This window comes from Canis lupus, chromosome 26 (assembly GCF_048164855.1).
Source record: "Canis lupus baileyi chromosome 26, mCanLup2.hap1, whole genome shotgun sequence".
Classification (NCBI taxonomy): domain Eukaryota; kingdom Metazoa; phylum Chordata; class Mammalia; order Carnivora; family Canidae; genus Canis; species Canis lupus.
The window spans coordinates 20,317,973-20,329,061 of record NC_132863.1 but is presented as its reverse complement, the minus strand read 5'-3'; the positions used below and the strand labels follow the sequence as shown (position 1 = coordinate 20,329,061).

Sequence of the window (11,089 nt, the reverse complement as noted above, 5' to 3'; positions counted from 1 at the left end):
AGCCGACTCCCCAGTGAGCAGGGATCCCAACATGGGGCTCCATCCCAGAACCCTGGGATCATGACCTGAGCCAAAGGCAGATACTTAATCGACTGAGCCACCCAGGCGTCCCTCTAGAATGTTTAACAAGGAATTCCTTCATTCTCATCATCCATTATATTGTTGCTAATATTTTAGTGTCACCTTGATTTTAAGACTCCTCACTACTCACTGTTATTAAAAATGAAATGGATGGAAACTCCACTCAGCGTTCCTCTGAGGACTAGATATTCTTAACCCCCAGAGGAGAGAAGAAAAAATAACTGTTTCCCAGATCGGGAGCTGCATAGGATTTACTCCCGTGGAAAGACTAGTCTCCTGGAGATGTGTCTCGATTAAATTCAGGAAAACTCTCCTCATTTTCCAAGACCTATCCATCTTCTGCACCAAACAGGGCACATGGCATAACGTCAAGAATAGCTAACATTTACCACATGCTGACAATGAGTTCTCAGCTTATATACTATAAGCCATATGTCATATGACATGACAAACGTCACCATTTTGTTGGTGTGGAAACTGAGGCACCAAAGGGTTAAGCAAATTTCCTGAAGTGCCATAGCAGGTAGGGAGCAGGAGCAGGACCCCAAGCAGCATTGTGCTTTCAGAGCAGCCCTAAGAGGGCTCGCCATCCATGTCTTTCGAGGCTTTGATGGGTTTGCCCAAGTTCAGATCTGCCATTTTTTTAAACATTTTTTATAGATTTTATTTATTTATGAGAGACACACAGAGAGAGACGCAGAGACACAGGCAGAGGGAGAAGCAGGCTCCCCGGAGGGAGCCCGACGTGGGACTCGATGCCAGGTCCCCAGGATCATGCCCTGGGCTGAAGGTAGGACCACACCACTGAGCCACCGAGGCTGCCCTAGATCTGCCATTTTGATGAGGAGACTCCGGGATCTCCCACCATCATGCCCTCAACTTGTTCATCTGGTGCCGCCCGAACTCGCTGCAAAACAACCTGAGAGGGCCGAATCGGGCTGGGGTAAGTATAGAAGAAATTAGACTAGCCATGAGGTGAGTTTTGAAACTGGATCAGAGGCACACAAGAGTTGATTATATTAATCCATCTTTTTGTGTAGGTGTGAAATTTTCCATAGTAAAAAAGCTTTATTTTTTAAAAAGATTTTATTTATTTGAGAAAGAGAGTGAGAGAGAACATGAGAGGGGAGAGGGTCAGAGGGACAAGCAGACTCCCTGCTGAGAGGGGATCCCCATGTGGGGGGCTCAAGCCTGAGACTCCAGGATCATGACTTTTTTTTAATATTTTATTTATTTATTCATGAGAGACACAGAGAGAGGCAGAGAAACAGGCAGAGGGAGAAGCAGGCTCCATGCAGGGAGCCCGATGTGGGACTTGATCCCGGGAATCCAGGATCATGCCCTGGGCCAAAGGCAGGCGCTAAACCACCAAGCCACCCAGGAGCCCCGAGGATCATGACTTGAGCCGAAGGCAGACACTTAATCGACTGACCCACCAGGTGCCCCAAAGTTGTGTTTTTCTTTTTTTTTAAGTATTAGCTCCAGCTTTTGTGGGACCTGAGGTAAAATATGATCAAATATTTAAAAGTTGTAAGTCAAGCTAACAAAATGTTAAGTAAAGTATGTTCTATCCTTTTTTTTTTTAAGATTTTATTTATTTATTTATTTATTTATTTATTTATTTATTTACGAGAGACACAAAGAGGCAGAGACACAGGCAGAGGGAGAAGTAGGCTTCCTGTGAGGAGCCTGATGCAGGTCTTGATCCCAGGACCCTGGGATCATGACCTGAGCCAAAGACCGATGCTCAACCACTGAGCCACCCAGGTGCTCCTGTTCTATCCTCTTGAAAAATATGTGCTCATAATAACCTGGAAGCCCAGGTTCAAATTTGGAATCTGGTTCTCTTGGGAGTTCTGCAGCAGAGCTCGGCAGCTGGGTGGCTGGTCTCTCCCAACAGCCTTATTCTATCCCACACCCCAAGCATGCAAGTGGGCGCTCCAGGCTGCAGGCTTGGGTTCTCTCTGTGTGCTTCACAAACTGCCTCCTCTTGACACTATGCAGGCATGTTTGCACACTTCAGGTGGGTCCACCTGGGCACAGAGAAGAAGGCCCCTCCTGCCCTAGAAAAGGTCATGGGAACATTAGGTAGAGTGTTCCAGGCCATAGTCCGCAGGATCCACATTTGAGGAGGGCGTATCCCCTGGTCTCACCCAGAGGAGGGTCAGAGCTGGCCCTCTAAGGGACGAGGCCAAGACCAGGGTCTCTTAGGCAGCACTGGTTCTTGAAGCCCTCAAAGCTTGAAATCCTCCTTCTCCTCTTCCAGGCTGACATGGTACCCTAAAAATGCTTCATTCTCTCTGCCTCGGAGACCATGTTCCTTTCTTCAGTGAGTCCCCAGACCCTGTGGTGGGTCTTGAGTCAATGCCTGAGTTAGTGGCCAGCCCCAGTGAGTGTCACCTTCCTCTCTGTGCTGGCCTTCCCCTCCTGCTCTGTGCTTTGCCTTCCTGGCTCCCCATCCCCCACCCCAGCTTTCTCCTTAGTAGCTGTCCAGGATCTTGTCATTGGTCCACTTGCTACCAAAGGCAGTGACACAAAACCACCATCTTATGATCCTGGATTCTGAAGGTCAGGAGTCTAAACAGGGCACAGCAAGGACAGCTTTTCTCTGCTCCAAAGTGACTGGGGGCCTCTTTTGGAAAGTGTGAATGGCTAAGGGCTGGAATCATCTGGACACCTCTCCACTCACATGCCTGGGCACCTGGGCTGGGATAACCCAAAGGCTGGGCTCCACTGGGACTGCCGACCAGGGTACCTGCCTATCTGGCCCCTTTGTGTGGCTTTTTGCAGCTTGGTGACCTCGGGATAGTTGCACTTCTTGAGTGTTCCAGCTTCCAGAGTGCTTTAGAGTGTTCTAGCAAACAAGGGTTTTAACAGTGTTCCAGCAAATGAGGCAGAAGTGATGTGGCATCTTATGACAGCCTCAGAAATCACATAGGGTCACTGCTGCTACTATATGCAATTGGTCCCAGCAGCTACAAGCCGATCCAGAGTCAAGAGAAGGAACAGAGTGCTCCTTTGGATGAAGGAGAACTTGGCACTCTGATTGGCAACTGGTCATTTAAAATAGTCACTGTGGGGGCGCCTGGCTGACTTAGTCAGAAGAGCATACGACTCTTGATCTCAGTTGTGAGTTCGAGCCCCACACTGAGGGTAGAGATTACTTAAAAATAAATAAACTTAAAAAAAATAAATAAAACAGTCACAGTGGCATGGAGTCAGGAGGAAAGGATGAAGACTAAGGTTTGAGATCCATTTTCCCAAGGACTCTTGGAAAGGGAGGTGACGGAGCAGCTGCAGAAGAAGTAGTGTGGGAGGTGGACTGGAGGTGGATGGAAGAAAGAGGGGGTTTAGGAAGTGCTGCTGAGTAACACCCGGTGTGAAATGGCATTTCAGTTGCTGAATGTTTCTTTTGCTCTGGACCAAGCTGGGCCAGGTCTAGCCAGCCGCACCCAGCTTGCCCCCAGAAACTTTCAGGGTGGAGGCGCCTACTGTCATTTCCGTCGTCTCATTGCCTAGGGTCAATCTGCAGGGCCATCTCATGCATAAATGCGTGCTCCGGCATCTCATTTCCCCTGGTGTTCATGCTCCCCTGCCCCTCCTCGTTCCCAGGGGCCAGATCCCCCCAAGCCTGATCTCATCCTTTGGGTGGGAGGGAGAGGAAGGCAGGAGAGAGGGGTTCTCTCTGGAGGATCCTGGTTCCTGAGACAGGCTAATTACAGGCTTCCTAATTAATGAGCCATCAGGTTGCATTTCATCAGCTGAGTCACGATTGATGTCTGCGCCCTGGACCCAAGGGGAGGTATCAGGAACCATGGGAGGGGAGGCCAACCTGTGTCTCTGCCTCCCCTGACCCTGATTCTCTACCCCTTCTCTCTCTCTCTTTTTTTTTAAGATTTTATTTTTAAGTAATCTCTACATCCAACATGGGGCTCGAACCCATAACCCCAAGATTGAGTCTAATGTTCCACCAGCTGAGCCAGCCAAGCGCCCCCAATCTAGTTCTCTCCACTGGTTTAGAGGGTATCAGACTGCCTGCCTTCCTCCCTATTCCTGCCTCTGCTTCCCAACACCTTTCTGGGACGGCCCCCCAATCTGGCCATCCCTCATGCATTTGATCCCACCAGGATCACGCAGGGCTCATTTGGTGACTGTTTCCCACTCACTGACTGTTTTCCCACTGTTTCTCTTTCACACAGCGTCTCCCCCAGCCACACACATCACACACCTGGGGTTGCCATCTGCAGTGTGGCATGCCCACTCGGGGAAGGCCAGTCCCCACTGCCGTGACTACAGCCTGCCAAAGACCATTCCGGGGCCACTCTGCACCTGCTCCTTCCCTGTCTGGCTCCTTGCTCCATCCCACGTTCTCCTCCTTCAGCAGCCACACAGGATGGGTACTTTTCCATTCACATTTCAGCCAGTTTTCTCCACATACACGAAGGGAATTGTGCTGAGTCTTTGCTGGGGTGAGCAACTTTTATTTTTGTGCTGAGAGGTGTAATATTTTTTAATTTTCGAAAGCTATGCTGTAGCTTGGTCGTGAGTTGTTATTCCACAATTAGACTTTTGTATGCCTCAGGTTCTATTTTGCATGGTAGACTTGGGCCTCAGCAGAAAGGTTCCTGTAGGTCGAGGAGTTGCATGGGCTCCCACCAGATCAGTCCTAGCAGTGCCTCTGTGCACTGCCTGGGGTCCTAGTTCAATGGAGGCGTCCCTAGGGGCCATGCAGTGACAACATACGGGCCACCCTTATAGAGGGGACTGAGTCTGCTCTTTGGCAGCCTCTGCCACAAGTAGAGCATCTCAGGGGTTAGGAGTAGCCTTGGAGTCATCACCTGAGCTTTTCACGGACCTGTTTCCTCCTTTGGGAGTTAAGGATGGGGGCCCTAGCTGGCTCAGTCTGTAGAGTTTGTGACCCTAGTTCTTGGGGTCGTTGATTTCAAGCCCCACCTTGGCTGGAGACCTTACTTTAAAAAAAGAGCTGCAAGGATTAAATGAGGTCATACACATAAAGCACTCAGCAGGTTGTCCCTCGCCCCCACCCTGGGGCAGTGTACTCAATACATAGAAACTTAAAAAAAAATTTTTTAATGCAAAATTTGTGTTTTTTTAAACACAAATTTGGCCTTCAGAGTCTCCATAACCTCCTTGATGATCATATATGCATGATCATGTGCGTGTAAACCACTTGTTCCTGGGCCCAGCTTCCCGATACAGCTGGCCCCTCCCTCCGCAGGGGGGCGACGTAGCTCCTCTGCACCCCCCCCACCCTCCCAAGGGACCTGCACCCGCTGCTCAGGTTGCTTGCTGCTTCCAGTGAGGCCAAGATTTTTCTTTTTCTAGTTTTGCAGAGAATCTTTGAGCTAGAATCCTGGGAGTGGGACGGCTTGGTCAGAGGGTCCACGAACATGTAACTGCTAGAAACTGTCACGTTGCCCTCCACAGAGCTTGCCACCGGTGCATGACAGCACCTGCCCACCGGCAGACTGTGGCCTGACTCTGAGTGCCGATCTGCTAGACAAGAGATGGTATTTTAGGCTTGCTTTCATTTTACCATATCATGAGCAAGGTTGAGCATCTTTCGACAAGTTTAACACATTATGTACATTTAATTTTAGAAGCTATATATTAACCATTGTAATACAAATTACATTTTCCCAGCTTACAATTTTTTACTTTGCTAATGTCGCTTTTTTTTCTATGTACAAAGATTTTTGTTTTTAATTTCAAGGTAGTCAAATTTGTCAGTCTTCTCCCTTACTTATCTGAATTTTTAAAATAGATTTATTTATTTATTCCTGAGAGATACACAGAGAGAGGCAGAGGGAGAGCAGGCTCCCCGAAGGGAGCCCGATATAGGACTTGATCCTGGATCCCAGGATCATGTCCTGAGCCAAAGGCAGATGCTCAACCACTGAGCCACCCAGGCATCCCACTTATCTGGATTTTGAATGAAGAGGGTTTTCCTCACTCCCAGGTTCCCAGTCATCCCTCTTCTTTCTTTCTTTCTTTCTTTCTTTCTTTCTTTCTTTCTTTCTTTCTTTCTTTCTTTCTTTCTTTTTTTTTTTTTTTTTTTTAAGATTTAAAAGGGCAAATGTCCATGAAAAAAATGCTAAGGGAATGAGCAGGCAACAGAACCACACAGCATACACATTCACTTTTTCTTTTCCCTTTTAGAAAGATATTGTAAAGGGGAGGGTACCCAAATGTTTGGTCACATCTTGATAACATGGTTATGAGTAGCATCATCTTGCTATTGGCACAAATCTCAGTGGAGAAAACTTGCCAGCGGCCACCAGGCTGCCTCTCCTTCCTTCATCCTTACTGTGCCACTCTGGAGATCTTGTCACTCCTCCGGACCATGGCACTTCTTTGTAACAGGGAAGGCGTTACCGCGGGGTGGAGCCTGGGGTACGGCCTCTGCCACTGGTGGCTGGCAGAGCATCTTTGGCTGATTCCCAACCCAGCCAGCCCCTTTCAGCCTGGAACTGGAAGGAAAGATCCTGCCAGAACAAGCGGGCTGGGGGCCCAGTGGGCCAGTGCGGCTGAGGGGCGGGGTGGTGGTTGTGGGGAGAGGATGGGGGTGGGGGGGCACCTCCGAGGGAGGGGACAGCCCTGAGGTGCCCCGCCCTGCCCACAGCCCTCACAATGGCAGCTGGCCCAGTATTACAACCCTGCAGGCCAGGCGGGAGGCAGGCAGTGGCAGCTTCCTCCGGGGCAGGTGGCTTTGTCTGCAGACCTACTTACAGCAACCCCTGCGGCAGAGGACTGGTCTCCTGGGGGATGGAAAAGCTCCTGGCGGCTGGGCGGCCTCGAGCTGGAGACCCTCGGGAGGCCACAGTGCGGCCCGGGGCTCGGGGACCCAGGTGCTGCGGGGCCCTGCGGCCCGGCTGCCAGGAGATGGAGTACTCGGTGAGCACCGAGCAGATGCTCATCTTCTTCCTAGTCGTCTGGTTCTTCTACTTCTTCTACCTTCAGGACTTCTTCTGAGTGGCCCTTCCACCCACTGCTCCCGGGGCTGGCGGGCCACAGCCCTGAGTGAGCTGGCCCAGTCCCCCAGCTGGGCCACAGAGTGGCCAAGGACTGAGGCCTTAGCCCCGCAGGGAGGACGGCCGGGATGCCAGGTCGCCCTGCATCTCGGGGATGGAGATTTGGGGCTCAGCACCCTGCTCTCGGAGGGCCCAGGGCTGTGCACCCCAAATGGGCTTGGTGTTGAGCACACGACGGAGGAAAGGGGAAGACGTGTGCCCCACGGGACCTGCAGCGGGCGAGGGGGCGGCAGGCCACATCAAGGCTCCGCGGACCTGAGTCGTCTCAGAGCCCCTGGGGTCCACGCCATGTTCCGGTCCGCTGCCCTGGGCCTGGCTCCGGGGCGCCGCTGAGAAATAAACTGCCCTTTGAGCCTCGTTGGCAGCAAGAGCGCTGTTATTCCCATTTTCTAGGGGAGACAAACGGTGTAGCCCTGCTTAGTGTTGTTTCTGGCAAGGGTGGTAAAAGATCACATCCTTTTGGGGGACTCTTTAGAATAAAGATAAAGGGGCACTGGGCCGGCTCAGTCAGTAGAGCATGTGACTCTTGATCTTGAGGTCATGAGTTCAAGCCCCATGTTGGGTGCACAACTTAAAAAAAAAGAGATAAAAAGGGATGTTTCTCCAAGGATGTGGTATGGCTCCCCTTGGTCATAGGACAGAACTGTCTACCCCAGTAGCTCCCAAGCCAGGTTTCTCCCCAGGGCCATCTGGGTAGCAGGAGCCAATTTGAAATGCAGATCACCAGGCCCCTCCATAGAAGGGGAGGCAGCTCTGGTCGTATCTGATTGTGCCTTATGTAGACCCCAGGCTGGAAACAGCTGTCTCTGACTCCCTGGGATGGGGTGGACGGGATGGCCCGAGAGAAGGGTTCCCACCCTTTAAGCTACCCCGAGGCCACCACAGGTTGATGACAGGTACCCTCCCCTGTGCCCCCATGGTGATTTTGCTACAAATGCTAAGTGGAGCTTTTCTTACAAGGATGCCATGAGGATAAGGCAAGAGTCTGGACTGGCCCAGACCTTTAAAGTCAAAGAGCACACAGGAGCTGAGAGGAAAGCCCACCAGTGCAGACCCCCCAAGTCCCAGGTGATGTTGTATCAAGGGAAGCGCCACAGAGCGGCAGAAGGTGGGAATTTCCTTTGGGGACATACAAATCCCCTAGGAAGCTCTAACCCCACCCGCAGATCTCTAAATTCCTGGGTCTGGACTGGAGTCCAAGAATCAGAGGTTTTGCTAAGCTTCCTTCTTTCCCACCAGCCGAAGGACTATAGCTCTGCCTCATTCCCTGGGGTCCCCCTGGAGTACAGAGGAGGTGGCAGGCCTAGGGGAGGGGAGAAGAATAGGTGGCTGGAGGCCCCAGGGCCTGTCCACAGGTGCTGGTCCCTGCCTGACCTACTCACAAGGGAGCGGGGAAGATCCCGGTGTGCTTTCTCACATGAGGACATTCTTTCAGCGACTAGAATCTTTTCCACACAGTAAACAGTTGTAGGAATAGTTTCTCTCTGGGACTCCATAAACTAAATTCTGAATGAAAAGAATGCAGCCTACTTGTTTAAGTACTCCTCCTGAAACAGGCTGGGTGGGTAAAGCTCTGTCCCCGTCAGAGGGCAGCGCAGCTGCAGCCGGCTGGGCTGAATGCAGTGCAGCCCCAGCCCCATGTGAGCTGGCCTCAGGGAGGACACTCAGGCCCCCCACTCGCATGCACGCCCACATGCAAACCCTCATGCGGCAGATGCATCTGGAAATGTGACTTCTCATCCCTTCAGGCCACTGACCTCAATTGTCGCCTGATAGGGTTGTCGTGGCCACTTAAGGCTGCCCTGTGACAGCCCCGCATTGTGTGGGTGCCGGTGGGGGACAGCAGTATGACACAGACAGGCACTTTGTCAGGAGGAAGCCCACAGTAGACGTCAACCATCGCTTTATTAAGGCTCAGAGTGGCCTGCCAGTCGGGAACTGAGTCATTCACTCCACAGCCCCGCCATGGAGCCCTCATGGATGACACTGAAGGCAGAGGCGGTCTTTGAGATCCCGAGCCATGGTCTGTGGTGCTCCACTTGTATCTGCCCTGCAGGACTGGGGTGGGTGCCAGCAGGGTGGGGCCGGCTCTAACAGGCCTGGGCTCTGGTGGGGCGGGGCGGGGAGGGGGAGGCAGGGAGGCCTGGGAGGGCAGGAATATGTCCTCCATCCCTCCCGGCCCAGACTATGGCTTTGTTATCCTAGTGCCACTTGAGCAGGAGTGGAGTGCCCCCTCCTACCCCGACTCAGGCCCATGTGCTACACTGTGGAAGGAGACAGAGGGAAAAAGCCCGTGGGGAAGAAAGGGCCCCTCTGTGCTTGGGATCTGGCCAGCCCTCAAGGGACCCTGACCCCCCACTCCCTCAGCTACTCCCCTCGATGGGTCTTCTCGGGTTGAGGCTGGTCACTCAGAAGTGGACCCGCAGTACGTCCTGGCTGGCGAACGGCCGCTGGCAGGCTGTGCAGGCCACGGGCAGGGAGCGCTGTTTCTCACCCAGGCAGGGCCGGCATAGCAGGTGGCCACAGGGAAGCTGGTACACAGGCTCCTTTTTGAAGTACGGAGAGAACACTCTTTTGCAGGAGGCGCATTCGGGGCCTGGGATGCTCCCAGGCTGCTCTGGTAAATCAGGGAGGAAAATAGGCCAAGGTTAGGGAAAACCGCCCCCCAGTGCAGGCTCCGTCCTGATGGCAGGGCCTATGCCTGGAGTGGGACAACAAGCTTCCCTACCCTCCATCCCTGCAGCAACCTGGCTTTATCTCTCCTGAGTCCCCTTCTGGCTGATCTGGAAGTATGGAGACCTAGGAGGCCTCCCCTCGATGATCAAATCTTGATGCTCCAATGAGTGCTCAAGAAACGCTGGCTTCTGAGGGCAGGTGGGCCACACTGAGCCCTCCCTCCTGGTCTCTGAGCAGGACTTACTTTCCACTGGGACAGACTGGGAGGGTCAGAGTGGGGCAAAAGCCCATCCTGACAACAAACTACAAGAAAGGTGAGGTGCCACAAGAAAAGGCAAAAGCTGAGAGTGGAGGCAGCCCGGGTGGCTCAGTGGTTTAGCGCCACCATCAGCCCAAGGCCTGATCCTGGAGACCCGGGATTGAGTCCCACGTTGGGCTCCCTGCATGGAGCCTGTTTCTCCCTCTGCCTGTGTCTCTGCCTCTCTCTCTCTCTCTCTCTCTCTCTCGTGAATAAATAAATAAAATCTTTAAAAAAAAAAAAAAAAAGCTGAGAGTGGTCAAGTGCAGCAGGGTTGGGTAGGTCAGTGGAGGAAGGAGGGCACCAGAGGTTGGGGCAAGGCTGAGGTCTGTCTGCAGCAGATCTGCCCGCTGAGCCCGGCACCTGCTTCTCTTCAGCCCGGCAGCCTTCCTCCTGACCTGCCAATCCCCTTCCCATGCCACTGGCTCTCTCGTTCCCTGCTTCGCACTGGGCTCCCTGGATGAGGGCCACAGTGGCCAAGACCTGCCACCACCTTCCCAAGCTGTACCTGCTGTACTTCCTTCTCTTGGGGCCTCTTTTCCCCAGTCCACACCCCTCTGGAAAGGGCAAGGGTGGCCTCCTGGGAGGAAGAGAGAGACCAGCCACGCAGAAAGAAAGGGACAGCGAGTACAAAGAATTGTTCCAGAACTAAACCAAACCAAACCAAACCAAGAGAATGGCTGGTCCATTAAAGAAAGACAGGAAACAGAGGTGTGACATATGAGACTGGCTTCTCAGGTGAGACTACAAAGGGGGGCAGGCTGGGGCATGCCACAGGACTTCATAGCAGTGGGAGTTTAGATTTTATTCCAAGTTCAATCAATACCCTAAGAGGCGTCTAAGAAGTGCAGTGCCGCAAGCTGGTTGATAGCATAAGAAGATCCCTCTGGCCCCTGTGAGTGACTGGCAAGGGTGGCTGCCAGGGGGCAGCAGGACTGCTCCAAGAGGCCAGGGACACAGCTCAGGAGCTGGGGCCAGGTGG

At 52.7% G+C, this 11,089-nt stretch overlaps 1 protein-coding gene and 1 long non-coding RNA gene across 6 annotated transcripts in view; one reads left to right on the top strand and one right to left on the bottom strand.

Moving 5' to 3' along the window:
• The first annotated feature begins 1,935 nt into the window (after window positions 1–1,935).
• LOC140618186 (uncharacterized) lies at window positions 1,936–7,490 on the top strand. The gene is made up of 2 exons (XR_012018374.1): window positions 1,936–2,104; window positions 4,281–7,490. It is a non-coding gene; the product is annotated as an uncharacterized lncRNA (long non-coding RNA).
• A 1,529-nt stretch (window positions 7,491–9,019) lies between these two features.
• UBOX5 (U-box domain containing 5) overlaps window positions 9,020–11,089 on the bottom strand; it is a 42,238-nt gene continuing 40,168 nt past the window's right edge. For 4 of the 5 annotated variants that reach the window (XM_072800266.1, XM_072800270.1, XM_072800267.1 and 1 more), the window contains one exon: window positions 9,020–9,750. In XM_072800266.1, coding sequence (XP_072656367.1) covers window positions 9,542–9,750 — 209 coding nt within the window. In that variant the 3' untranslated portion in view covers window positions 9,020–9,541. The remainder of the gene's footprint in view (window positions 9,751–11,089) is intronic. The other variant, XM_072800269.1, reaches the window with a different exon arrangement.